This window comes from Notamacropus eugenii, chromosome 1 (assembly GCF_028372415.1).
Source record: "Notamacropus eugenii isolate mMacEug1 chromosome 1, mMacEug1.pri_v2, whole genome shotgun sequence".
In the NCBI taxonomy this organism is placed as follows: Eukaryota; Metazoa; Chordata; class Mammalia; order Diprotodontia; family Macropodidae; genus Notamacropus; species Notamacropus eugenii.
The window spans coordinates 376899574-376923274 of record NC_092872.1 but is presented as its reverse complement, the minus strand read 5'-3'; the positions used below and the strand labels follow the sequence as shown (position 1 = coordinate 376923274).

The window sequence follows — 23701 nt, the reverse complement described above, 5'->3', positions numbered from 1 at the left end:
TATATGAAGCAATTGCCTCCTATGGGGACTAATATTTTCATTAAAAAAATTTCCTTACAAATGGAATCACTCTTTAGGATCCTTGAATGTTTGAATCCAAAGAAGGAGCTTTAGGTATAATCACATATAGATGAGGAAGCTGAGATCCAGGAAAAAGGTAGTATCTTTTTCCAAGGTTATACAAGGTTGACTTAGTGCCAGAGGTTCTAATTAAGAAACCATGTCTTTTTTACTAGTAGTCATTCTACTACTACTTCAACTACTCGGTGCTGTCTCTTAGATTTATTTTGCTTTCTGTGCTTCATAAATAATTTTTAGGTTTTTCATTTAACCTTACATCTGTCTGGTTTGTTTTCTGTGGAATTTTTTGAATAGCAATCATTTGTGGCTTTCTTTTGTCTTATTAGTAATTGAGATATAGTATGGATCAATGCAGTGGATGTTGAATTTACAGTCTTGAAGGCTTGGGTTTAAATCTTGAATTTACTACTTTATTATTTGACTTTTGAAGTTCCATCCAGTTCTAAATCTGTGATACTGTGAAATCTTAAAGCATCATTTTTTTCTGGTGTTGTACTGCCATTTGTTTTAATATGTGACTTTATGTGTCTTAGAATTTGAAAGGAAGTATCTTCCTCATTATAAATGTAATGCCAGCCAAAGTAGGTGTTTAGGGAGTAGTGGGGAGGCAGTATACAAACAACATTTAAAGTGATTGACACTAGAAGCTGAGTAGAGGCAAGGTTTATAAAGAAGAATTGACATTTGAAATATTTATACTTTAGGTCTATATAATACCTTCTTTTATATAATTCTTCAAAGTTTTTACATGTCTGTAGAGCTTTACAACCTCTTACGCATGCCCTTCCAACTCCCCCTAGTTTTCTCAGCTGTAAAATTTCTATTACATTTAATAGGAAAGGAAAATAGTTATACCATTTAATTAGTGTCTAATCGGTAGTCATTTTTCTATAATTCTATATAATTTCTGTAATTCACTACTGAGACATGTTATTTAGAGATGCTGATAAAACTGAAAATATTTAGTTGGTAAGTGTGGTGTGGTTAGATTAAGCGCACTGATCTTGGGAGTTCTGAAGACCGGAATCCAAATTACATCTCAAATGCTTGTGAACTGTAAGGAAGTCACTTAACTTCTTTTTACCTCAGTTTCCACATCTGTAAAATGGCTCCTTAACTGATAAGTATAATTTATTAACAATTCAAAGGTGAAGTCATTCAGTAGTCTAGTTATGATTTTGGGGTATGATAAAATCTCAGTTGTCAGGGGCCATAGAGGCTATCCTAATGCACACCTGAACAAAAATCCTTTGTAGAACATACCTCATAACTCAAGTGAGAGTTTAATACCACCTAAGACAGCCTAGTCGACTTTTAGGTAGCTTTAATTATAAGGAATATCTACTTTAGACTGAATAGAATAAAAGTCTGTTCCCCTTGTGGTATGATAGTCCTTGAAATACTTGAAGATAGCTGTCATGTACTCTTCTGAACTAACCAATCCAGTCCCTTTAACCTCTTCCTCATATGACCTAATTTTAAGACCCTTTATTGACCTGTTTTTTCTGTGGATATTCATCAGAAGCATCCTTTCATAAAATATGCCTAGAAGTAAGTACAATTCTGCTATTGTGGTCCGAACAGAATAGGATTATCATTGCCTAGTCTCGACGTTATTCTTCATATTTCTTCTTGCTGTGGTCCTGTAGATTTTATTAACTTAGCTGCCCATCGTTGTTGATCATTGAGTTTTTTTGTCCCGTCAAAACCCCAAAGATTTTTTTACACAGACTATTGTCTAGACACAATTCCTTTATGTGTTATTTTTGAAGTAGTGTTTGGGTTTTTTTTCTTTTGGTAAACAAGTGCAAACTTTCATATGTTGCCGTTTAAATCACATCTTATAGATTCTGCCTAGTGTTTTATCTAGCTTATCTTTTTAGATCTTGGCTCTTTTATTCAGCGTATTAGCTTTTCTTTCCTCCTTTTATCTGCAAATTTAATAATTATGTTGTCTATGCCTTTATTGGTTATTACTTTGGGGGGAACAGGCTAGACTAGTAACTTCTGTAGTGAATGAGGGACTTTGATGAGGAAACTGCACTTGGATCTTGCTTTTCAATTTATGGAGCACTACAAGAGCATTGAAAGAAAGTGACTTACCTAGTGGCACACAGCTGTTTTCTCTGAAGCTAGACTTGATTCTGAACTTTTCTGGGTCTTCCTAATTTTGAAGTAGATTCTCATCTTCTGCCCTGTGCTGCCTCTCCTTGGGCCTCTGGGACTCTTCACAAATCATCAATAAAAATATGAAACAGCACAAGGCCAAATACATATCCTCTGGAGCATGAGACTTGAGAATGACTTCCAAATTGATACTGAAATGAAGTTTTGAGTCTGAGTTGTACTGTTATTTAGTCTATATCTTACTATTTTCTCACATAACAGAATGAGAAACTATGTCAAATGCTTTGTTGAATCTGTTATGTTATACAATAATAGTTTTGTCTAAGTCAGTCATTTTTAAAATAGTGGCACTTGGTTCTTTAGTTGTATATGTAAAGATGTGTTAAACTTTTTTTTTTAAATCTATATGTGTGAACTTGAAGTAGTTGAGGATTTTTTTGCTTTTAGTGAGGGTAGTGTTCAGTTGGTAAAGATCATACTTCAAAATCCAGATACCTGAAGGTAATTTTCTTAGATTGTGGTTACTTAGGAAAGTTTTAGAAGCATTCTCACTTAAACTCTAGGTACTGTTAATTTTAAAAACTGAATTCATGCATTTTATCCTGCTGTGCTACTGAACACACCTGTTTTAATTTTACTGTGTTCTTGCAAAGCTGCCAGATGGTGCTGCAGCTTCCAATAAAGTTATAACTTGTCTGAATTGTTTTGTTGTTGTTAAAGTCAAGTTGTCAAGCACTGCAAAAAGTTTGTTGTTTCATTGACTAATAATTCTTAACATTTCCTCCATTTATATAATCTAGTCATTTGTTTAGAAAACAGCCTGGTATTAACTTTTCCTTTCAAGTTTTTTAAATTTCTTATTTTATCATTGCCAATTCACAAAGATATTCTTTCAAAAATAGTATGTGTATTATATATATGCACACACACAGTTCCTAAAGTTCTTTTCCCTTCTTCTTTAGTCGTCGTGATGATATGGAGTCTCTAGGATATGTGTTGATGTATTTTAATAGGACCAGCCTGCCCTGGCAAGGATTAAAGGTAGGTCATGCTCCTGCTAGGCAAGGACTCTTAACCTGAGGTCTGTGAACTTGTTTTTTAAACACAACTGCAATTTAATATAACTGGATTTCCTTTGCAATATTATGTACCTTATTTTATGCATTTTCAAGCAGTATTTTGATGAATTCATAGGTTTCACCATACTGCCAGTGGGGTCCATCACACAGGCACGCACGCATGCACGCACACACACGCACGCGCACACACACGGTTAAGAACTCCTGTACTTATAGTACAGGACTTATTTTTTTATAGCATAAAGAACATAGATAAGTCTGTCTTAATTGATTTATTGGGAGGAAAAAGTAAGAGAATTCTGGAGGGTTGGGGAGATGGGGAATTCTAAGACTTTGGGGCTTACTTGTCTTTTAGTAGCAGTTGATGAAAGGACCTTTTTCCCTTGTCCTGAGATCTTTTCCCACCAGCATCTGAAGGGATGTAGTTGCAGAGATTTTAGCTACCTGACCCATGCCACATTTTGTGCTGTATCTTGCTGCCTCATAGGCTGGCTCTCACTTGCTCTGGTGGTGCTCTTACCTGTTGAAGATGGCTCTTACACTGTATGCAAGTTTTTCCCCTGAACTGTGAGTGAGTGGGGCTGGGCTGGAAGCAGATCTTGTTTTCTGAGATGTGCCTCTGTTTTCAGGGCTCTTCTTCCTCAAATAGGGCTCCCTCGGCACCTCCCTTCCCACCTCCCACACTCACTTTTATCCCTGATAGAAGCTTATGACTTTTTTTCATTGACAAACTACACCCTGTCACTGTCACTTCATTTGGGCGGGAATATGAGCTGAGCTAATCTTCATTTTACTTCATAATTTGCAAACTACATTGTATATTTTTATATACATTATATATATGTATATGATTTATATCCATTATATGATGTTATATTTATATATTGTTTTTACATTTAAATCTCACAGCAACTCTTTGAGGTAGATGTTATTTTATTGATGAAGAAATTCAGGCTCAGAGTCCAAATATTTTTGTGCACATTCTTGTAGGGCTGAGACTTGACCTCATATCTTTCAGACTGTAAGCGTAACATTCTTTCCACTCTGCCATTCTGCCCTTTTAATAATGTTGGTCTGTTATGCTGTGAAGAATAAACATACTTTTTGTGTAAAGAAAAGTTGAAAGTATTTCTTTGAAAGTATTTAGCTTTTTCTAGTAGGTAAAATTCTTGCTATTTGACTTTTTTTTTTTTAAAATGAATTAACAACACTCCCATAAATTCTGGATCACTATATTTAAGTACAAGTAGTGAACATTGAAAATAGTTTTCGTCTAGTTTTGATTTTTCTGTTATATTTGTATTGGACAAAAGTATTTTGTTTTGTAAGAAAAAAACATTAGACAGTATTAAATTACACTGGATTAGGAGACTTCTATTGTTGTTTCTCCCTTCTCTCCCAGTGTTTTTGGGGACACATCTATAAAACCTGTGATTTCACTGGTGGGTGGAAGAGTGAGGAAGCGCCTTCTAATAATGTCCATTGTCAATCCTTTTGTAACTTTACTGTCTTAGAGAGTTGCATGGAATATTCAGGAATTGATGGATTTGCCAAAGAGAAAATAGCCGGTGTCTGTCAGAAACAAGACTCAGTCCCAAGTCTTGTCAACAAACTTTCTATCCACTGAGTCTCCTTATGTCTCTTACTTAATCATGTAGGGGAGAGAAGGAAGTTACCATGATCAGGAGATTGTTTTCCTGTGGTATGAGGTTCAGTTTTGCACAGGTGCTATGCTGACCAATGAGATTTCCCCATGGGAAACTCAACTGTACAGTTTGTGGTGTCATTAAAAGATCTTTGTGGGTGATTCTTCTGACTGGGACAAGCAGATTTCCCCTACTCTTGCTCTTCACAACTTAGGATACTTAATGAATAGCTGTAGCTTACAATGACGCCCCCCCCCCCCCCCCCCCCCCCCCCCCACTTTGCTAGATTTGCCTTTAGATAGCAGGCCCAAATACATTCCTGAAAACTTGCTGCTTTATATGACCAGCCACAGTACAGGTGCTTTTATGTACCCTTTGAGAACTCAGAATTGATGTACGTTTCAAAACAGAATATAGGACATTAGGCTCAAATATTCTGAACTTTGTATTTAATTCATTTGCTTATTTAAAAAATTCCTGTCATTGTGGCCCCTTTATAATCTGTCAATGACCATATTGTGTTTCTCATGTTCCATAGGCTGCAACAAAGAAACAAAAGTATGAAAAGATTAGTGAAAAGAAGATGTCCACTCCTGTTGAAGTTTTATGTAAGGTGAGATGCATTTAATTGAATAGCAATCAAAAATAATTTATGACAAGCATTAAAACTAGAATTTACCGTCAGGGTTGTCAGTTACCTTTGTGAATTTGCTTTGCTTTATGCTAATGCCATAGTATTTTAATTGACTTTACAGTAAATTGGCCCTATGTGGGTGATACAGAAGGTAGCCCATGATGCCAACATTTATTTTAGTCTGTTTAGGCTAATTGCTATAGGGCCATAGATTATGGTAGAGAGATTCATGTTAAAGAGGTAAAGATAGACTTTGAGAAAAAGGTGTAGACATAAACTCTTCTGATCAAATTCTGCTAAGCAATGAAAAAGATATCCAGTGTATTTATGTTGGCTGAGGGAGTCTTCAGAAGAAAGAAGTGGTAGATATAGTAAAGAGTAGAAGCACAGGAGTGGACAGAAAGACTCTTGATTTCTGCATATTTTCAAAGGAATTAAAACTCATTTTATCTGAAAGGAGTAAGATGAGAAAAGGAAAAAAAAACTTACATCCTATCACACATTTTATATTGTATGCTTATAGAATCGCTATGTTTTTTATGTATCATATAAAACCCATGCCTGAAATACTAACAAGTTTTGTGTAACTACTGTATACCCTTGATTCATGGGAATATAAGGTATGTTGTGTGCTTTAAAGGAACTTACTTTGTTAGGGAGAGATCTGATATGTGGTTGTGGTGTATATGTGTTTCTGGAGGTATGTATTCCTGGGTTCCTAAATAAGCAAATTGACTTTTAAAATTAAGTGTACTAAAGAAATAAAATTATTTTTCATATCTCCATTTTTCCTTTCCCTAAGATGGGGAAAGGCAGATGGTAAGGTTTGCATCACATGTTGCATGCTTCTAAATATCTAGAAGTTTTCTCTTAATGTAAAATATTAAGGGAAGATTTTGGAGATAGAGAAACAGTTGGATAGAAAGGTAAAAAGGTAAGAATGGATTAGGACAGAGGACATGTATCTGCTATGTGCCCATTTCCTATCTCATTTGACTCCTGTAACATCAGAAAGCACTTGAGTGCTTTGCAGTATTTATGGCAGTGTGCTGGGAGAGACAATTGCAGTTATGCATTCCATTGAGTCTTAAAAGACAACACATTTCAAAGTCCAAGATAGAAGGGGTAGAAATGTATTCATCAAATGTCAGAAACATTACCTTATAACTAATTTGCCCTAAAACTATGTGTATAACTACAATTTAGCAGTGTGGTTACTACTTGTAAGGTTGGGAAGTTTGATTCCCTTGGGGTCCCTTCCCACTATGCCAGTTGGTGCAATTGAGAAATTATTATTAAGTAATGAACAAGGAAATATGATACTGGTTACATAGCACAGGCAAATCAAATTTTAGAGTAGTTGGTTTTAAATTTTTAGATCTTGTGAATTGGTAAACATAGCACCCTGTTTAATCACACATATAAGTGTGTGTTTTCTATTAAGCATGCAGTATACTTCTTCAACTCACCTGTTTTCATTCTTGATCCTATAGGGATTTCCAGCAGAATTTGCCATGTATCTAAACTATTGTCGTGGACTACGCTTTGAAGAAGCACCAGATTATATGTATTTGAGGCAACTATTTCGTATTCTTTTCAGGTCAGTTTTGAAATTGTTGAGAATAAAGCATCCCACCCAAATTGCTTCATAATGCAGCCATTCCTTTTACTTACACTGTACCGTGTCAGAATGAACTAAAAGTTATCTAAGGCTTTACTAAAATAAATATGTTAACATCTATTGTGTTATCTACCAAAAAATTATGATGAGGATCCAGGTATAAAGAAATTTGGACTATTTAAATGATGATAATGATAATTTTCCAAGATTTCAAGGGAAACATTTTGAGTAAGTACAAATTTCATAGGAAATTGAGAGGCAGTATAGAATAGTAGTGCCATAGGATTGGCGCACAGTAAACTTGATTTACAGTCCTGTTTACTAGTTGTTGACTTGGGCAAATTATCTTCTTAAGTATCTGCCCCACTTACCTCATTAGGCTACTGACAGGATCATGTGGCATTACTGTGAAAATATATTATTAACTATAAATCTTTTTTACTAATGTAATGATTGCAAATGATAATGACATTTTTTCCAGTACTCATGGAGTAAAACTTTAGATTAGATCTTTTGCTTGAGTATAGTAATGGGGGGGGGGGGGGGAGTCAAACTTTTTTTACTTAAGCAAGCACTGAATTTTGAACCTAGTTGTGTACTGAGATGCTTGGTAGCATCATTTGTTAGGTTAGAGGGAAGACCTACTGTTTTATATATGTATGTGTACCATTATAAAGTGCTTAGCACAGGTGGTATAGATAGATATCTGTATCTATGGCATTATAAAGTGCTTAGTACAGATATATATATGGAAAGAGATCTATATTTATATGTGTGTGTATACATATCTCTGTATATACCATTATAAAGTGCTTAGCATAGTGCCTGGCACATAAGGGCTATATAAATGTTAGCTATTGTTATTATTGTTACTGAGCCACCAGAAAAGAGCATTTGAAATTAGCAATTGTAGGGCCACAATTAAGATTTCCAGATGTTTACTTGGATTTTATTGGCTTTTTCTACTTTTTCTCAAGGTTATGAAACTTGATGTTAGAAATAAACTACAAATTTACAACAGTTGGAGTCTTCTCAGAGATAAACTGTTCATGGAGATGAAGTAACCAAAATGCCTTTGTCATTTTTCTTCCCTTTCTCAGAGATTTTCCTAGTCTTTAGATCTTTATCTGAGCCAAGTGTTGATTTTAACCTTGTTATCACTACTCCTTTCTTTATACACTTTATCATACTACTTGATAACCCATCTTGAAAGGAAGAGGTAGGGGTGTGTGTTGGGTGTGTGGGCGTGTGCGCTAGCACCTGACTAGCTTAACAAAAACAGGGACCACAAGCATGTGAGTGATCGTGTGTGAGATCTATATCATGACAGAAATTAGGGTTAGGTAGTATACTTGGCTTCATCTCAGTGTGAGTTTGGGTTTTTGAGGTTTAACCTGTGTTTTTTTTCTTGCCTTTTAATGTTTGAAGCTTATATAAATATATTATGGAAATATATATTTGAAGTGGTTTTCCACATATACACAAACTTTTTTTATTGCTCTATTTTCATGTCTTAAGATACAGGAATAAGGTGCCAGTGATGGCCAAATTGTCTCTTAATCGGAGAAAATGTTCTTGTGGCTGATGTTATTCGTTTCTCTGATAAACCTCTAAATCCATGCTGGCATTTCCCCAGCCAATATAGATATCTTCCTCATAGGCTTCTTGTTCTATAAATATAATTTACAATCCCAATTTGTGGGATACAGCTGTGGTTTGATCACTGCATTTGGAATTACTAGCTGAGTTTTAAAAGTCCTACTCTGTAATTCACTAGCTTTGTGACATATTAAAATCATTTAAAGCCTCTTTTTACTCATCAGTAAATTAGGTGTGAATACCTTCACTAACTATCTCACTCAGGTTTCTTCTGATATAAAAGATGTATTAAGCACTTCATAAATTATAAAGTGCTATACAAATGCCAGCTGTTGCCACTTTGCTTCTTTTTTTTAAGTCAGATCTTTTTGATTTATCAGCCTTATAGTTGACAGTACTTATTTGAGACGTTTTTTAGACTGCTGCTGTTGTCACTACTTCCCTCTTGCCCCTCAGTATTTCAGTAGTAAGTGCTATTTCATCTGAGGTGATTGGGATACTATATATTGTTATCAAATTTTGATCCTGCTCTGGTGTGTGTGCATGTGTATGCATATGTGAGTATATACATATGCATGTTTATACACATTATGCGTTTATGTACACATCCACAAATAGTAGTTTGAGGGCTTTGGGATTTTGTTACATGAGGGTTTTTTTGGAGGAAAGAAGTAAAGAAAGTTAATCTCTGAACTTTTGCAAGACTTGCACAGTAAAACACTTGGAAGAAAGAATACTTTGATACCATGCATCCTATATCTAAAGAGAGGATGAATTACCAGACTAGTTCTGAACTAATTTATAGGAAGGCAAAAAAATCTGTTAACATGAATTGTATTTTTATTTCATTTAAAATTTTTAAAATTGGATTTTTATTTTCAGTTCCTACTTTTCCCTCTCCTCTTCCCCCTCCACCCCCCATTTCCCCCACCTCTGAGGAGGCAAGAAGTACTATTCTTATTATATATGAGAAGAAAAAAAGTATGCTTCAGTATATTATCTGAGAATATCAGTTCTTTATATGAAGATGTATAGCATAAAAATAAATTTTATTAGCCCTTAAGACATAAATTGGTATATGAATTGTCTGTCCTTGATATTTGAGTGTAACAGTTACCAAGTATTGGTATGAAAGAAATTATTTTTCCCTCCCCAGGACTCTGAACCACCAGTATGACTACACATTTGATTGGACAATGTTAAAGCAGAAAGCAGCCCAGCAGGCAGCCTCTTCCAGTGGGCAGGGTCAGCAGGCCCAAACCCCCACAGGCAAGCAAACTGACAAAACCAAGAGTAACATGAAAGGTTAGTAGCCAAGAACCAAGTGACGTTTCAGGGAAAAAATTTGAACACACAATTTGGGTCAGTCAGTAATTTATAAGTGTTAGATCAAGGAGGTGGTTTAAAATACACACACACATTTGGCTCTTGATTTCAAAAAATCAGACGTCCTTGGAAAATTTGACTACTAACTTTAAACCCAAAATGTCCTTGTTCATATATATATATGTATATATATATGTGTGTGTATATGTGTCCATATATATATGTATATATATATATTTTCATATATATGTGTGTATATTTATATCATTTCTCTTGGGATGTTGGGTCATTTTTAACAACTGCATCTTTTTACTCATGCATTAACCCCCTTTCCAAACAAGAACCATGACTTGGTGTTGGGAATGTGATCAATGAATTATTCAATCCAAAATCCTAGACCTAACACTTGTTGATTTTTTTTGCCCCCTTTTTAGGGAATGGATTTGGTTAGCCATGCTATATTCAAACTAACAGTTAAGATTTTTTCTTTGCATGATAATTTGGCAGTAAATGTGGAAAATTGTGAGTATGATATCACTAGGTGAAAAGGTAGCATTACTATGAATGCTCATGCTCATATGAATGAGTGCTTCTTAGTTGAAAAGAATTTTACTGAATTAGATATTTAGATAATGGAGGTATTGAATAAATCTTTATGTATAGCTGTATCAGTTATTGTATAAATTCCAAATATTTAAGGGATTACAGCTTAAGGATTTTAAAGAAAATATGCAAGTTACTTGGATTATAATTTAGAGGTTCATTATATTCTCTTTATACTTAGAGCTTGCGACTTGAAGGTACCTATTTTCATGGGGCAGGGGCTGGGGCTGGGGCTGCTGCATTACTGGTATCTTGCCCTCTTTACTTACTACTTTGTTTTCAGGGAGCAGAGGTTTTATGGCACTTGCACTCATTATGTCAACTGCCTTGAAACCCCACTTTCTTTATGCATTCTTTTTCCTTGGGGGCCTCCTGGAAATTTTGCTTGACAATCCTGGAAATGGTGATGGGATTTGATTTTTTTTTTATGGGGGGAGAGGTGATGTCTTCATTGTTACATGAATTGATTGAGTTTGAATATAGTCTTCGGTTTGCCCTTGGTCTGTAATCTGATTAAAACTTCTTATAATAACCAACTTTCAAGTCAAAAGGTAAAAGATACTAAATCTAAGTTAGTTTCAGAAGCCATAATTTGCTGACGTTGTCCTTATTTTAGTGGCTAATCTTCAGTGTACACAATAAACTCATAATGAAGTTATCAAAGAAAAAGCCACAATTAAAAACAAAGGAGAGCAAAATGTAAGCAGCATACAAAGGAGAATTTGTTTCTCCCCTGAGTTAGATTTGAGGTGGTCTTTCTGTGGTATAAAAAATAACAGTTTAAATTTGGGTTTTGTAGGTAATAGAAAAATTCAGTTGGAAATCAGAGTTAAACTAACACATATTGCTTACTGGGACCAAAAATAGGTTTCTGAGAAAAAGAGAGGAGGCAGCAAGTATAGATTGAAGCTGTGGAATCCACTGGATGAATCCGCTCTCTGGGTAGAGTTTGAATCTGCCTAGAATTGTTTCTCAGGAAAGTTAATATTTAAACCAGTGACCATCACTTTGTTTCTTAATATTAATAATTGCCCTTGTAAAATTCAGACTAGAATTTATTTTTAATTTGTAGTTGTACAGTGACTAGAGGAGAACTGTCAGAATTAATTGAAGGAACTAGGGATATTTAGCCAAGAAAAGATAAAACAAAGGGAACATTAATCCATGCCTGCAGATACCTGAAGGACTGTCATGTGGCAAAAATACTAGACATAATTCTATATAGCTCCAATAATTCTGCTTAAAAATTGGAATGCCTTGTTTTCTTGGATTTTTTGAGTTGCCTGTCAGTGAATGTTGTATAAGGCTGTGATTCTTGAGTTTATTGAGAGGTTATACTAGATGATCTCTGAGGTTCCTTTCTTATTTTGAGATTATTGAAATTGATGCATTTCTCTTGCATAGTTGTTGCTATGAATAGAGTTAACAATGCAGGTTTGAAGAAGTAATTAATGACATGATTAAAATGGAAAGAGTGGCAAGTATTGCCTGCTTGACCAGTGCCTTGGTAATAGGTTTTATTTAGGGCTTACTGTGTCTCTTACGCATGCCAGTTATTAGATTTATACTAATTGTAGTAGTGTTATTGAAGGAAATAACTGGTGTCCGTGAGTTATGACTCATTAGGGGAGGGTAGCTCTGGTGTAATTTTCCTTACAAATGAAATAATTTGTTACTGCAATAAACTGAAAGAAATTTTCAAAAGCTAGTGAACATCCATTTTGGAAACTAAACATACTCCAAATTATATTGGAATATCAGTTAACCTGGAGCATTTTAATTCAGGCATTAGGTAACTTTCAGAAAGAATTAGTAAAGCATTAGTTTTGAAAGCTAGAGATTTTTTTATTGTATTAGTCACCTGGCTGCTTAAAGGTTGCATGTCCTGAAATATTCCTGATAAGTAAACAATGTTACACCATTGCCCTTCCAGTAACAGTTCACTCCACTTTTGGAGAACTCTTAATTGTTGGGGAATTTGTCCCAGTTCTGCTTTTTTCATGTTATAACTAACAATAATGTCCTTTTCTATGTTAAATACAGTATAGGTTTCTGAACCACTAAACAAGCAGAAGTAAGACCTTTTATTTCTAGATCTCAAAGGAAAGATTCTGGGTGTATCGAATTCATATTTACTTGTAAAAATATTATAAAAATTATTTTTAAAAATGTCTATGTAATGGGGATTTTTCTCTTAAGCAACTTTAATTTTTGCAAAATAATCATATTAGTCTGCTAGTTTTCTGACAAATGATACATTCCTTCTCCTTAACAAAAAAAGATGGCCATAAAGATTTGTTTATAAAGTAAGAGTTTTTGTATCTTTTTAACCTGAAGCAGCTCACATTTCATTGACTGTCCTTTCAGAGAGACAGTCCAGGGAGAAAATATTTGCCCCTTATGTAAAATATTACTTGTGATCAAATGCCCCCACATCCCAAATGACCAACAGTTATTACTTGAGATCCCTTGCATGTCAGGTGCTGTGATGTGTAGTAGTTTCTGTGGGTTGGCAACTAGGGAAATCTTCTCACTGGCATAAGACCTTTTGCTTTTGTAGTTAGTTTTAGTTATTATTATAGTTAGAGATAATCTTTTCTCTGCAATGTTTTCCTAGCATTTTTAAGAATTTGTAAATTGGGGAAATTTTAGTCACTTGTCTACATTTGGATAGTTGGTAGCATTTTTGGTTGGCTTCAAAATTCTTTGTTTCATATTCTCTAAATGAAGTTGAATTATTTTAAATCAAAATTCTAGTGCAAGATAGTTAAAGAAAATTCAAAGCCCCAGACTGTTCTTGCAGTACTGGCTTTTATATAGCGAATATTATTTGTTTCCTAGTTATGAACTTTGCTTGACTTTTCAGAAAGTTAAATTATGCTTTTAGAAAACCTGTCAGTCATTTAAAAAAGTGTTAAGTAACCAGTATTTCTTTTCTTTTGTTTGGATCCTACAAAATCCAAGCATCAAAGAAATCCCAACTTCCTATATGTTCGTTTTTCTTCATTCCCTCATTTCTAGGAAAAAAAATTGTTTTCCTTTAGTAGCTTCCTCTCTTGCATATTCTTTTTTTCCTACTTTGAAACATACTACTAACCTGCTTAATAGAGCATTCTAAGATGAACAGACCTTTTCTTTAACAAATATTTTTACAAGTGACTAAATTAAACAAGCTTTCTGTTGTCTGAAAGTGGCTGGTCGTTCACTCTTCAGTCAACCGTCAACCCCCTTCCTTTTCCTCCTTAGTTCCTTAGCCATGATTCCTCTTTGACTTCTTTCCTAAGACAGGTGTGCTGGATTGTCATATTCTTAATGCTGTGTCTAAATAGTGAAGTGAAACTGCCAGTGGGCCCTTACACCCAATAAAGATACTGAAAAAATAGAAATACACATTTTTTAGTCAATTAAAAACTCATTTTTCTCTTTGCACATCTACTTTACTAATACTGGAATATTTTTTGAGAACTTAAATTTCCTACAGGAAGAAATTCAGGAGATAAGTTACAGTTAACCTGAATAAATAAGGGTGTAACTCTTAGAAGTAATGAAATTTACTAAGGGTGGTACAGGATAAAACTGTTCACTTAATTCTAAGGGCCCAAACAACTCATTTCCCCCCTAGAACTGGAAGAGGGAGATTCAGGGAGTAAATATATTAGAAAAAAGTACAAGTTTTGTTGTCTTTAGTTGGAGTATGCTGTTTTGATTTTGCCAGTCAAAAAGCATTTGTGTCTACCAGGGCTTTTTTGATCTTATAAGAGCTAAATGAGGGTTTAACATAAATTTTGATGGACAATAACTTTTAATAATGAGTACCTAAATAAATATACAAAATGGTGCTATCAAGAGCACTTCATACTAATTTTTAGAAAGAAAACTTGAGTAGAACCTATAAAGTTAGTAAATTAGATACCTGTGACATTAAAAAAAGATAAACAGGGTGTTCCAGAAGTCTACCAAAGCTTAAAACTTTTTGAGACACCCTTTATTTTGATGCATGTCACGAGTAGGACCCTGTTCAACACTTTTATCAGCAACTTGGATGAAGACATTGATGAAACACGTTCATTAAGTTTGCAGTTTAAAATCTAGAAGGAACCAGGTAATATGCTGGATGACAGAGTCTGGATTCAAAAATACCTCAACAGGCTTGTTGGGTGGAAACTGGTAATGTGAAATTTAATAGGTGTAAATGTAACCTTGAAATTTATGTTAAAAATGGCTTAAAGCCGTTAGTATGAAACTGAATTTTGAGTTTGTGTTATCTACAGGCTTAGCATAAGTTTAGCTGTGCAGTATAGCTATCAAAAATGAGAATACATTTTTCACCTGAATTAGTAAAAGTTTGTGTTCAGAATTTAGCAAGATGATAAATTTTTACTGTGCTTTTTTTTTTTTTTTTTTTTGCTACAGTATTATTTTTTCAAGAGGTACATAGGTGAGATATATCCAGAGGAAGAGGGTGTTCAGGGTGCAGGGTGCTTACAGGTCTTTTGGCTATGTCGTGAATTTCTTTTGAAGGAATCTAGAGATGTTTTGTCCTAGAAAAAGAGCACATGGAATGGAAGCGTGGGTAAGAGAATGATGAACATAACTTGAACTGTGTGAAGAATTGTTACATAGAAGAGAAAGTAGACTATCTTTGTTTCAGAGAACAGAATTAAACCTATAGATAGAAGTTTAAAGGGAGATAGATTTCAGGCATAAATTATAAGGGCGACCTTAAAGGTAAAATAGAGCTGTTAAAGATGGAATGTGCTTTGATGACACATTGATGACAAGAGTCGTCACAGGTTGTGATGATAAAGGAAATCCCTTGCAGTTTTGAAAGGTTCAACCGGGTTTCAGCTGGATTCTAGAATGAAACGTGAAGGAATATAATTCATTTGCATTGTATCATAAAATAATAACACTGGTATCTTTTGATAGAAAGAAAAGGCAAGAATATGTTCTAAGGAATGTTGGAAGCGTGAAAAAATTGTTTGTTTGTTACTTCCCAGATCTCTCAATCTGATGTTTAAATATGCTTAGCATTTTTACTAAATACTGCTATAGTCTAGAGAGCAAAGCCAGTATGTAATATAGTTTGTTGACTTGAGATGATCTTTCTCTGCATTGGGAGAATGTTGGCATTCAAAACAAACAGAGTGATACTATTTCATCATGCCTACCTTACCAGTTTCTTTTCTTACCCTCCACTGTTTACCGGACTTCAGCTTCAGTTTTTGTTCTACCATGACTTTTTCTCACTTCACCAATTACTGCTGGAAACATGTCTGGTTACTTAGTAGCATAGTGCAAGTCACAGGCGAAGATCATGAACCGTGTCTGGAAATGCTAATCTACTCAGGAAAAAAATCTGTTGAGTCTAATGAGGTGCCAGAAGAACTGTTACTGCCTGCTGGAATCTAGAAAAGTTGAACAATAACGCTGGATTGTAAAGATCTAAAAAATACCAACAAGAAAGAAGATAAATGTCAAAGAATCTATTGTGATTTGAACTCCCATCTTTTCTAAAAACTCACTGAATCCTTCATACTCTTGGCATTGCTATATTTCTGAGTAGCTCTATAACGAGGGAGAAGGCCTTGTGAATAGCTAACTGGAGTACGATGTTGCTGTAACACAGTGATGATGTGGAGTAGCTTCCAATTGGAAGAGGAATCAGTCCAGCGGTCTATAATGCAGAATGTCTTCCAATTGGGAGAGGAGTCAGTATAACAGGTATTACTTTCAAATAAAACAACTTCACAAATCTCTAAAATGGTGACCTTTGTTATAGTAAAGCTTTGAAAGCATTTAAGTTCATTAAGTTTTATTGTGGTCATCTTTGAGCTAAGTGAGATAAATATTGTACCTGCTATGTTTAATCCTTACTTGTCCTTGTTGTAAAGATAAGAATAAGGCTGTTTCCTTTATCTCTTCCCACCTACTGGCTGTTTTTTAAAGTTAACTGTGGGAAGGCAGCATTGCTGTTATTAATTTAACTTTGTATGCTGCTGTCGTAGAGTTCAGGTTCTAGAATTTTCAAAGTTGATTTAATTAAATTTTGGGTTATTAAAAAACTGTTTGAAATGTGGTATAATAATGAAGAGTGGAAAACTCCCCTTTTGTGTTTTTAAGGTATTGCTAGTTTTTCTTTAATCATTGGGATCCTAAATTGTTAAGGCCTTGCTTCCTGTACTAGATAAATAAGGATCAGTTGACACCAATTTTTGATTATTGTTCCGATTTGATACTAAATGGGAAAAGTGGAAATTTATAGTGCAGGAACATCAGCAAAGACTGCACATATGTGGGCTAATATATAATATTTAAACTTAAGGGCTCTACTGACATATAAAACTTAACAATTTTTTTCTTCTTTTTAATATTTATAGGTTTGGGAGAAACTTCAAAGTAAAGAAAAATAGCCAGATGCATACCACTTACTTTTGGACTATCACCTTAACTTCAAGCTCTGGTTTTACTGTTTCCAGGAGGAGAATGATTTAGCCCTTAGTTTAGCTGAAGTTTCCGTGAAGATGGCATCTTTAAGCGACCTTTATCTTTTGGAAGCCAGGATGTTCCTGGCTTCGTCTGGACTGAAAGATAAAAGCCAAGGAATAAAGGATTATGCTAACTGGCAAAAGAATTCAAGAGATTATTTAATGCTTGAAGATGAGATGCAAAGCCCAAATGTTAAATATATGGTGGATATGCGTATTGGTTCTCCTTTCCTCCCCTATTCCTCACCCCAAATAAATGTTTATTGAGCTCCACTGAAATCCTAGGATAATTTACTAGAGGAGTGATCATCCTTGGGTGGAATAGCCTACTGTTGATCCTTTTGGAAAGTTGAATCTGGAATTAACTACCACTACTTCCAATAACACTGACCCAATGGCCCCTCCTTAAACATTTGTCTCTAAAGAAAGTGGTCTAGTTGGCACAGAATAATTTTCAAAATAAGTCAGATTAAATGAAACAGAAGTCTTGTATAATTGTAGTTTGGATACTTCTAAAAAATGGAAGCAAGATTGACCTTCCCCTTTTTCACTTTCCTTCTCAAAAAAGTGGATGAATATAATAGTTCAGCCTTTAATTATGTTAGAAATTATGGCCCCATTTCTAGTTTAATGTTAGATTCTGGTCATATGATAACTAAAGATTCACATTTTCACAAGGCTTCTTTAAAAAAAAGATATATTTTTAGGTTATAACAGCAAAATTTTCAAGAATTACTGCAGGCTTTACGATTAGAAAAACAAAAACAAAATCTCATGTCCAGTTAACTTGCAGTTTGGGGTCTGGCCATGAAAGAATTGGGTTTGCCTTGAATTGTACTATTTCATGTAATTCTTTTAATTTAGGTAATTGAGCATGGCCTTTTTATATTGATTTGGGAATTGGATCTACAGGCTTTATTTTTTAAAAAATATATGTCTAGGTTATCCCAAGTAAAATTATAATCTGAACAGCAACAAACCTTTATATGTACCAGTCAGTGCATACTCATCAGGTAGTATAATAGATACTACTTCTTGTCTCAGTAATATTAAGAGAATCACATAAAATTTTGAAAATATAAACAGTTAAAGAGATAAGTTGTAAGTTGCAGTTTGATATATAGCTATTCAAGAGAGTCACGTAGAAGTACATGGATTGTCTAGCAAGTAAAATATAGAGGAGGGAAGGATCAGATCTGATTGAGTAGAGAGTCTGAGAAAAATTTCATGGAAGAGGTAGGACCTATGCACAATGCTTAAAAATAACCAAAGGGTTTACTTCAGTTGTGAAGAAAGGGTTAAAGGATAGGCGCTGATGGTATGTTTTTCATACTAGGTGGAAGTAAGCTTATTCTGTGGAGTTGTACATGTTGAAAAACAGGAGGCATTTCTGTGTTTCCTTCTTCTGCCTTTCCTTAGAAATTTAGAAGTCCTGTCCATATTCATCCTCATTCAGAGTGTTCAATTGCTGGTGTGAGGAAGAATGTCGCATTTCTTTTTTTCCATCACCTCTGCCTTTTCTTTACATGGAACAAAATAACCATTTAAATGATGCCTCACAACCTCTCCTAGCATAAATAAAAATACTTTTCTGTGATAGAAGTTTTTGGTATTACTACATATGGTGGTTTTGGAAAATGAGGTGTTTCTTTATATGTAAAGCTTAAGTTTGCCAGATGGATTTTGGAGTGCGGCAGTGATAGTTATTCTTTCAGTGGCTACTTTTAAGGGCAAGTGAGGCATTTTCATAAAAGTGATTGACTTTAATGCCTCTAAAGTGGGATCCAGTTTGACATCTATTTTTAAAAAAAGGAATCTAAAGATGAAAGTGAAAACCAATTTAATCAAGAGGCAAGAGAGGTATCAATTGCTGATGAAAAGTAATTATAACTTAGTCAAAGTGACAGTAAGCTCATTTACCTGGCTTGGCTACTAGTGCTAGGAAGAGTTTTGTTGAACATTGAATGAAAGTACAGAGACATAAATAGACATAAAAATCTGGTACTTTGGTTATTGTAAGATTGGGGAAATTCTATAGAAAACTAGCTAAATTTAAGCAACATGTTCCTATCAGTTTTTGAAATCAATTAAACTAAACCCTCAAGGATTTAGTAGGAAAAAAAGGATGTTTTGTAAGACCTATGTTGTCTATCAGTCTTCAAGGATGCAACCCAGACTTTCTTGATCAGATTGCCTTGGACCAAATTCAGTCAAATAAAAACAAATTACAAGCAATAAGGGTATTTTTTGCTTATTAAACCTAAATTATCCCAGTTTGATGAACATTAGCTAATTTACAGTTGTTAAAACAATCCACAATTTAGGCTTACCCTAATCAAATATCCCTTCCATTTGAGAATTGGACACTACTAGACAAGATTTGCCAGGCTATAGAGCCATAACATGCAGTATTTAGATGAGAAAACAATCTTCTAATTATGAAAGTGCATTCCTTAACTTTAAGAATACAGTTCCAAAGGCTAACAGGAGAAACTCCATTTCTCAGATTAATTTTTAGCTTGGCTCAGTACCCCTGCTCTGGATTTAGTTTCTCTTTTTCAGTTTGAATTAACTCTTGTTTCTCTCTTCTCTGTCTCTTTTGGGCAGGTTTCTAAACATGAAGAGGAACAGATGAAGCAGAGCAGATGATCAGAGCAGGACTTGTTACTCCCCAAATCTAGAAATTTTAGTTCATATGTACTGTACCAGTGGTTGTGGGCAACCATTTACTTGGTGTAAAGAACTTAATTTCAGTATAAACTGGCTCTGGTCAGCATTGGTGATGCTGCATTCTGAGTTGTAGCCGCTGTAATTGTGAATGTTAACTGAGATAGTGAAACATGGTGTCCAGTTTTCTATTGCATTTTTTCAAGTGGAAAAGTTAACGAAATGGTTGACACACAAGTGGTGGAGAAATTGTGCATATGCCAATTTTTTGTTCCCTTTTATTTTGAACTACACTGCTTTGAGATCTCGTTTAAGAAGAACGGCATGAACAGTTTTCAACCACAGTTGTGATTATTGTAAATGTTCACAATTGTGCGCTCCTAGGGTTTTCCCCCTTTCTAGGGTTTGAAAGTTGTAAACTTACACATTCTTAAAATTGTTGGCTTCTGTGTGCAAGTCAGCTGATGTGGTAGCAACCAAAGATTCCAGTTTTTAAGCATATGAAAGACTCTGCCTGCTTACCGTGCTAGAATTAGCAGCATCTAAAAGTGAGGACTTAAGAAAAACTTAGTGACTACTAGATTATCTTTAGGACTCTGCATTAACTCTATAATGTTCTTGGTATAAAAAAGAAAAACAACATATTTGTCACAGAAATTTAGTTTAACATCTTACAACTAAACCTGTATGTAAGTTGCTTAGATCAATGTAATCACTGTAAACATCTATATGGTCTGGGATTTTGTTTTTATTTTGAAATGGGAGCTTTTTTGTTTACAAGTTCATTAAAAACTAAAAAAATGTTTCTGTAAAAAAATATTTTTTTTAAAAGAAATGCCTTGCTAATTCATTGATAGAATCAACATCTCCCCAATTTTTTTTAATAGACTACTTGATGGCCATTGTTAAATAAGTCATATTACTTTGCAAATCATTTTAGATTTAGTGTTGTACCTTTTTTTTTTAAATAAATTTTGTATTTTTTTTCCTCAAGGGAGAAGGCATTCTTGATTTTTTTTTTTTAAGTTCTTGCATTAGTAGTGCAACTGCAGGACTGGTGTTGGTAACTCTGGTGTTGCCATTGACTAAACAGCTGGACTGATTTGTGTTGTTCCTTTTAAAAATAAGAATGGAAGTGTTAAAGGATTTTGCAAACCAAGGAGATTTTCTTTCAAATTCTTGTGAAGTGGCTACGACCAGATTGTTTCTTGTTCTTAGATTGCCTCACACTGTAGTGTTCTCATGATTACTATCCCCAGCCCTCCAAGGCGGCCTGTGTGAGTGCTTTTTCCAGCTTATTTGCGCGTTTTCTTTTTCTCTTATCTCTGACCCAGCAGAAAGAAAAAAATTCTATGATTGCTGGTAATCCTTTAAACAGTGTAATTTATTCATTTATAGCATGTCAGAATAAATTAAAAAAAAAAACATTGTCTGAAAATGCTACCAGATGCCTATGTGTAAATGTGGTGTTTTGTACATTAACTTTGTTAAGACTGTAAATTTACACACGTTAAGGTTTAGTTTTGTGCCCTTTAATTCGTTTAGTTTTTTTTTTCTTTTTTTTTGGAAACTGCCTTAGCAATAATTTCACAATTGCCACATTCAGCCATTAAGGTATATATATCAGAACTTCAATACTGAAAGCATCTTAATAAATGAACTCTTGGGGGTAGTCAGCTTATGGTAATGATTTCCTTTTTTTTTTTCTTAACCTTTCTAGTTTGTTATGGTGTTAGTTGCTTTATTAATAAACCCTTTCTTTGGTACTTTAGCTAGAAATCACTCTCATAAAGCTATTTTTAAGTATGGTTTGTGTAAAAGAAAAAAGGAAAGGAAAAAGTTTGGCTTGGTTAAAGGTTTTACCAAGTTGAACTTCCTCTGGCAAATATTTTCCAGTGCTTTCATTTACTATGCACTTAGACTATGCACTTTTTCTGAAATATTTTTGTAACACTTAAACCTTTTTGTATTTTTGCCATTTGAAAAGGTTGTGGTGTAGTCCATTTGTAATTAAGTTACAGATTTAAGACTGTTTAGCTTTGTAAATCAAAATGTAGGTATTTGTCCTGAGTGTATTGTCATTCCATCTGCAGCTGGAGCTGGAATCCCATTCATCTTGTAGCTACCATTCCTTTTCTTCACAGTTTGACAAAAGAAGAATTTGAAATTCAGTGAATGCACTAACAAATCCTGACTGGAGAGGAATCTCATTTGAACAAAATATAAATTACGCTTTTCCACTAAAATGATGGTACAAGTTGAAGACAAGACACTCTGAAATTGGACAGCCTGACCACTTATGACTCCACAGTGGCTTACTCAACTGAACTCTAGGTTATTCCTATTCTGTTCACCCATTGGAGGTGCTGTTTAAAAAATGTTGGGAGATGGCCATTCTAACTATTGTTTGAATGTCTCTGTTTGGGAAGAAATAACAAGCAAATAAAAGTGGAGGGAGAGTCTGGTTATCTCTTCCCCATATTACTGTGGATATGATCTTATGGCCTACAAATGCCTTTTTAAAGGGGTTGTTTACTGTGAATTTACCACTGGTAAGCTTAAAAGTTGAGTTTCTGTTATTCTTATTGTCCCTGCCATACTGCCATTATATTGTCCTATTATAACAAAGTTCTGGCAATAGTCTATTCCCCCTAAATTCTTAAATGACAATTCTTGTGATAAAAGAGGTTTAAATCATTGCTCATATTAACAGGGTGAACCTCAAGGAGGCAAGGAAACTGGAACCTGCTTCATGATCTTAATTATTGAAAGAAACAGCTAAGTTCAGTTATTTTCCCTCACTTAGGGTATTGAATGAGTGGTTCACATGTTGCAGTGTCCTCAGTTTCTTAAATAACCAGTTCTGATTTGATTACCCAATTTGCTCGTACATTTTCCAAAGTAAACATTTATATGTATAATTAAATGGAAGGCTATTTTAAAAATTTAGTTTAGGTTACTGTATGGCTAATTGATATATTCTTTTCTATTAACTGGAACACAGGACTAAGATTTTTAGCATCTTTTTGTGCTCCAAGTGGCAAGAGTTTGTTTGGTCATAAATCTGTGGGTTAGTCATGTGCCTTGAGATTGAACTTTTTTGAGTCATATTGAACTATAAAGTTGTCTAAGTTACATGTTTGCCAGTGAAATGAAATTGTTGCTCTCCCTGTACAGCTAATCATACCCTTCCTCATGCCATACTTCATCACATTGCTTTTCATTGAAGTGTATCTACATAGTTTCACTACATTGCTTTTCAGATCACCATTCACGTTTAAAAATAATCTAAAATATTTATGTTCCCCATAAACTCCCACACAGAATGCCACCATATTTTTTGTGTGTGCCTGAACATAATTCTTATGAAATAGCCCCATGTTCTCTGGGCTTGTTTTTGTGGTGGGGAGGGATTCTGGAACCAATTAGTCAGGCTATGTCTTTTATAGAGCTAACAAATATACACAGTTTAGTATGAATGTGTTTTAACTTGCTAATGCTTAACTAATGTTATTAATAATGGGTTGGGTTTTGTTTTGGGGTTTTTTGGTCAGGAACTGACCAAGTACTTTATTGTTACACAGCATTTTCTATTTTAGACTAAATGTGGGAGGCAGGTATATACCTCAGAGCAAAAGTCTGAAATGTCCATTTACTTCTGTAATATAAATGACTCTAATGACTAATTTACCAATTGCCAATTTAAAATAGAAGACTTTTTCTTAAAACATTGAAACAAAGTAATATTTTAATTTTCCTTTATAAATTCACAATAAGCCAAGTCAGTTCCCCTCGTTTTATTTACTTTTGTTTGCCATCCCCCCTGTATG

The 23701-nt window shown here is 34.4% G+C and overlaps 1 protein-coding gene across 7 annotated transcripts in view; it reads left to right on the top strand.

The window, feature by feature from the left end:
* Window positions 1-22367, top strand: part of CSNK1A1 (casein kinase 1 alpha 1) — a 52977-nt gene extending 30610 nt beyond the window's left edge. For 2 of the 7 annotated variants that reach the window (XM_072630680.1, XM_072630676.1), the window contains 5 exons: window positions 3171-3249; window positions 5472-5546; window positions 7061-7167; window positions 9944-10092; window positions 19812-22367. In XM_072630680.1, coding sequence (XP_072486781.1) covers window positions 3171-3249; window positions 5472-5546; window positions 7061-7167; window positions 9944-10092; window positions 19812-19819 — 418 coding nt within the window. In that variant the 3' untranslated portion in view covers window positions 19820-22367. Of the gene's footprint in view, window positions 1-3170; window positions 3250-5471; window positions 5547-7060; window positions 7168-9943; window positions 10098-17096; window positions 17484-19811 lie in introns of those variants that run through there. The other 5 variants (XM_072630681.1, XM_072630678.1, XM_072630679.1 and 2 more) reach the window with 5 other exon arrangements.
* The last annotated feature ends 1334 nt before the right edge of the window (window positions 22368-23701 follow it).